The 4,877-nt window shown below is 37.1% G+C and overlaps 1 protein-coding gene across 1 annotated transcript; it reads right to left on the reverse strand.

Moving 5' to 3' along the window:
* Nucleotides 1-1,073: 1,073 nt before the first annotated feature.
* Nucleotides 1,074-2,042, reverse strand: LOC148113797 (vomeronasal type-2 receptor 26-like). The gene has a single exon (XM_087894445.1). It carries the CDS (start codon nt 2,037-2,039, stop codon nt 1,128-1,130), a length of 912 nt encoding a protein of 303 aa, XP_087750571.1. The 5' UTR covers nt 2,040-2,042; the 3' UTR covers nt 1,074-1,127.
* Between the last annotated feature and the right edge of the window lie 2,835 nt (nt 2,043-4,877).

Below are 4,877 nucleotides of genomic sequence, written 5' to 3' on the forward strand. Positions count from 1 at the left end.
TTTCCTTCACACACATACCAGGGATGCTTTTTAGTTTTATAAGTGATATAAAATAGGCATTTTCTTTCTTTTGATAGGGATGTTGTGAAGCTCTTGGAATGCAGGATTTAAATCCATTGATTTTTACATTCAAGCAAATTATATCTTCTTGATTGAAATGAAATTCAATGTAGAGAAAAGGCAAGAAAAACCAAAAGTAGACATATAGACTGGGTGTAACTGGCAGTAATGTGAGAGGGATCTTGGGGTCTTAGTGGGCAACCAATTAAATATGAAGCAACAGTGTGTGGTGGGAGCCAAAAATTCTAAATTGCATTAACAGAGGGATCATAATCAAGATCAAGCGACGTAGTAAAACCACTCTATAAAGTCTTAGTAGGACCACACTTAGAATACTGCATCCAGTTTTTGTCACCACACTATAAAAAAGTTTTTGAGACTCTAGAAAGAGTGCAGAGAAGAGCAACCAAGATGATTAGGGGACTGGAAGTTAAAACGTACGATGAATGATTTCAGGTAATGGGCATGACTAGTCTAGTGAAGAGAAGGACCAGGGGAGACATGATAGCAGTGTTCCAATATTTGAGTGGTTGCCACAGACAGGAGGGGATCAACTTATTTTCCAAGGCACCAGAAGTACCTGAAACAATGTATAGAAACTGAACAAGGAGAGATTGAACCTGGAAATAAGGAAACACTTTCTGACAGTGAGAGCAATTAACCAATGGAACAGCTTGCCTTCAGAAGTTGTGAGAGCTTCATCACTGGAAGCTTTCAAGAAGAGACTGCCATCGGTCAGAAATGTTGTTGGGTCTCCTGCGTGGGCAGGGAGTTGGACTAGATGACCTACAACATCCCTTCCAACTTTGTTCATCTGTTAAAAAAGCTATTGCCTACTACTCTGATTAGGGCTGAGAATCATTATCTAACAATCAACAATTATCTAACAATTAAAAAGTGATTTTTTAGATTGTTGAAGTGAACTTCTCAGAAGAATTGCTTTCTATGTCCTATTGATGTAGCGACAGAAGGAAAAAGGCCATACTTCAAATTGGGGGTGGGTGGGACCTATATGCTGAAAGCAACTAATTAGATTTCTTTCAAAGGGTACGGTGTTAAAATCATTTTCATTTTTTCATTAGTTGCTCCTTCTTATTCAGATTAGGTCTCAGAACAATGATATAGCATTTGGGGGAAAATATGCAGCCCAGTAATCCAGCTGCTGAAGCCAAAATGGAGAAGATCTCCACAGCCACCATGTATTTTCCCTTGGTACTCAAATAGGTGGGAACAAATGACACCCAAACACTGCAGAAGACCAACATGCTGAAAGTGATAAATTTGGCTTCATTAAAGCTGTCAGGCAAATTCCTAGCTAGGAAAGCCACGGTGAAACTGACAGCAGTCAAGAACCCCAAAAAGCCAAGGACTATATAAAACATAGTGGTTGAACCTTCATTACATTGCTGGATAATTTCTTCAGCCATGGAGTGCCTGTCAGAATCTGGGAATGGAGGAGAAATTGTGAGCCACACCACACAAATGCAGAATTGTGTCAATGAGCAAGATAGGACAATAGAGATAGCCAGCCCTTTTCCCACCCATTTTCTCATTTTGGAACTGGGCTTGGTGGCCATGAAAGCAAGGACCACTATGATTGTTTTCCCCAATATACAAGAAAGGGCTACAGAGAAGATGATGCCAAAAGCAGTTTGTCGCAAGAGACATTTGACTTGGTCAGGTTGCCCAATGAAGAGCAAAGTGCAAAGGAAAGAGAGCAGGAGAGCAGCAAGAAGACTATAAGTGAGGTTCCTGTTATTGGCTTTCACAATAGGTGTGTCCTGATGTTTAATGAATATCCTGAGCACCACAGCTGAGATGACAGAAAAGGAGACTGCAATAACTGCCAAAGAAATCCCCAAAGGTTCTTCATAAGTTAAGTAAATTATACGTTTTGGAAGGCAAGTATCCTTATCCTTGTTTGGATATTGATCCTCTGGACAAGAGAAACAGTCATCCAAGTCTGAAAAAGAAACCATTCATAGCAACATTATCTCATCATTTCATTTTCAGTATATTTCAATTTTACAGACATCTGTAGACTTAAGTAGATCTCAGTTTGATTACTAGAATGACCTTCATATGGTGCTGCCCTTAAAGACCATTTCAAAAGTGTAACTGGTTTGCATTGCAGTGGACATACACTTAATGGACATAGCTCCAAGTTGCTTAGTCTATGCAATTCCATTTTCTGGTTATCACCATTAAATCCCTGAATGTCATAGGGCCAAATTATAGGTGAGATCACCCTTCTTCAATGGTGTCTGTCTTTCCCAATAAGTCCGATAGATGGGCATGCTACAGAGTTTTGTGCTAAATGTTGCCTCTGGGAGTTCAGAGTTGTATCTGGTCTGTACTGTCCAGTCTTTTCCAATACTTTTCTATGTATGTGAGTTTTCTACCCTTTTATCCTTGTAGCAGGTTTGGAAAACCTTATTGTTCCTCTAAAGTAGAGGAATGTAGGTTGACTCAGGAGCCTGATTTATCTGGTACCTGATGGCAGGGTGATTTGTGTTTCTAAAGATTTTGGTAAGCTACTGAGGTTTATTATATGAGATAGGCAACCATATACATTCCAGAATCAATCAATCAATCAATCAATCAATCAATCAATCAATCAATCAATCAATCAATCATTTGGGTGGAATAGGAAGTAAAAAACTAGTAAAAGCCATGGAAAAATTATCAATGCAAAATTACCTTTATTTCCAAAAAGTAATGACAAAGGTTTCTGGAAAAATGCTGTTTATAATTTTTCAAGGAAACATAAGAAGTAATAATTCAAATCTACAGTTATTCTACATATTCTACATTCCTGGAAGCAATCTTTGATAATACTGATAGCAAAACCAGATAAAGATCATACAAACCCAGGATCGTATAGACTAATATCCCTTATTAATCAGGACGCTAAGATTTTTACAGCAACATTGGCAAATAGTCTGAATATATTTATAGAGAATTATATTAAAAATGACCAGTGTGGATTTATAAGAGGCCAACAAATGTCAAATGTAGTAAGAAGGGCATTAAATGTAGGTTACTATATAAAGAATCAAAAATTAAAGGCAGGTTTATTTGCATTAGATGTATTTAAGGTGTTTGATTGTGTGGAATGGCCTACGTTGAAGATATTTATAGAAAAGTTAGGTTTTGGAAAAAAAATTAGAGAATTATTCAGAGAATAAAGCAAGAATAATTATAAATGATGGTATTACAGAGACATTAACCTTAAGCCGGGAATGAGACAGGGTTGCCCTTTATTCCCAGTTTTATTTGCATTATTGATGGAGGTTTTGGCAAATACAATTAGGGAAGATTCATTGATTGAAGGAATTGGTGTACATAAAAAACTAAAATAAATTTATTTGCAGATGATACATTATTAACATTTCAAAATTGCGTAGTTATTATACGGAGGATATATTTACACCTGAACAAATTTTGATAATATAATGGATTACAAATAAACTGGAAAAAATCAGAAATGACGTTATATAATCATAGTAAAGAAGAAATGGAGGAAAATATAAATTAAAAATAGTAGAGTTGAAACAATTAAGGGAAATAGGTGAACCTATAGAAATGTATTGGTTTTAAAAACTGCTAAGATGATTCAAAACCCTTTTTTAAAAAAATTGCTAGAACTATGGAATAAATGGAGATACCAATTTGTGCTAGGAATTTCTCCTTTAACACCAGTGGTGGAAATAGAGAAATTACCTAAGATTAAATTGAAAGAATGGATTAGTAAATTAAAAGAAAATCAGATGTATAAATGGGAAGAATGGAAGAACAAGATAAAAAATATAACACAACAAAAGAATGCTTTATCAGATATTAAATTAAATTGGTTGAATTAAATGCAATCAGAGAAATGGATAAAAATTGAAGAAAGATTTAAAGAGAAAGATAGACAGTTAAAAAAAATTGAAATGATTATAAAAGAATGTGAGGTGAATGAAGAATATATAGGTAAAGGAAGAACTAGGAAAATACAGTATGTAGAACATTACCTGAATTAGAAGGTCAGGCAAAAGATTTAAAATTAATTTGGAAATCAGATTTAGGAGAAATAAATGATAATGATTGGAAAAATATTTGGAACAGAAGGATATATAAGAATTTGTCAGTTAGAGTTAAGGAAAATGAATATAAAGTGATATGGAGGTGGTATCTAACACCAGGTAAATTAAATCAAATAGATATTAAATATACAAAAATTTGTTGGATGTGCGAGAAAGAGGTTGGAACATATAAACATATGTGGTGGGATAAAGTTGATAATGGTAGCTAGATTAGTGATGGCTAAATAATTGTATGTGGGGTGCCACAAGGGTCGGTCCTCTCGCCCCTTCTGTTCAACATTTATGTGAAGCTGCTGGGTGAGATCATCCGTGGTTTCGGGGTGAAGTACCACCAGTACCCTGACGATACTCAGCTGTACATCTCCACCCCGGACCACCCCAATGATGCCCTTGAAGTGATGTCCCGGTGCCTGGAGGCCGTGCGGATCTGGATGGGGAGAAACAGACTCAGGCTCAACCCATCCAAGACCGAGTGGCTGTGGTTTCTGACATCCCGATATAGTCAGTTGGCGCCATCACTGACTATTGGGGGCGAGTCATTGCCCCCCACGGAGAGGGCTCGCAACTTGGGTGTCCTCCTGGACTCACGGCTGTCTTTAGAAGAGCATATGACGGCCGTGGCCAGGGGGACTTTTTATCAGGTCCGCCTGATTCGCCAGTTGCGTCCCTTTCTGGATCGGGACTCATTAAATACGGTCACTCATGCTCTTGTCACTTCCCGCTTGGACT

The sequence above is a fragment of the Pantherophis guttatus genome, chromosome 4, assembly GCF_059756535.1.
Source record: "Pantherophis guttatus breed Tessera chromosome 4, ASM5975653v1, whole genome shotgun sequence".
Classification (NCBI taxonomy): domain Eukaryota; kingdom Metazoa; phylum Chordata; class Lepidosauria; order Squamata; family Colubridae; genus Pantherophis; species Pantherophis guttatus.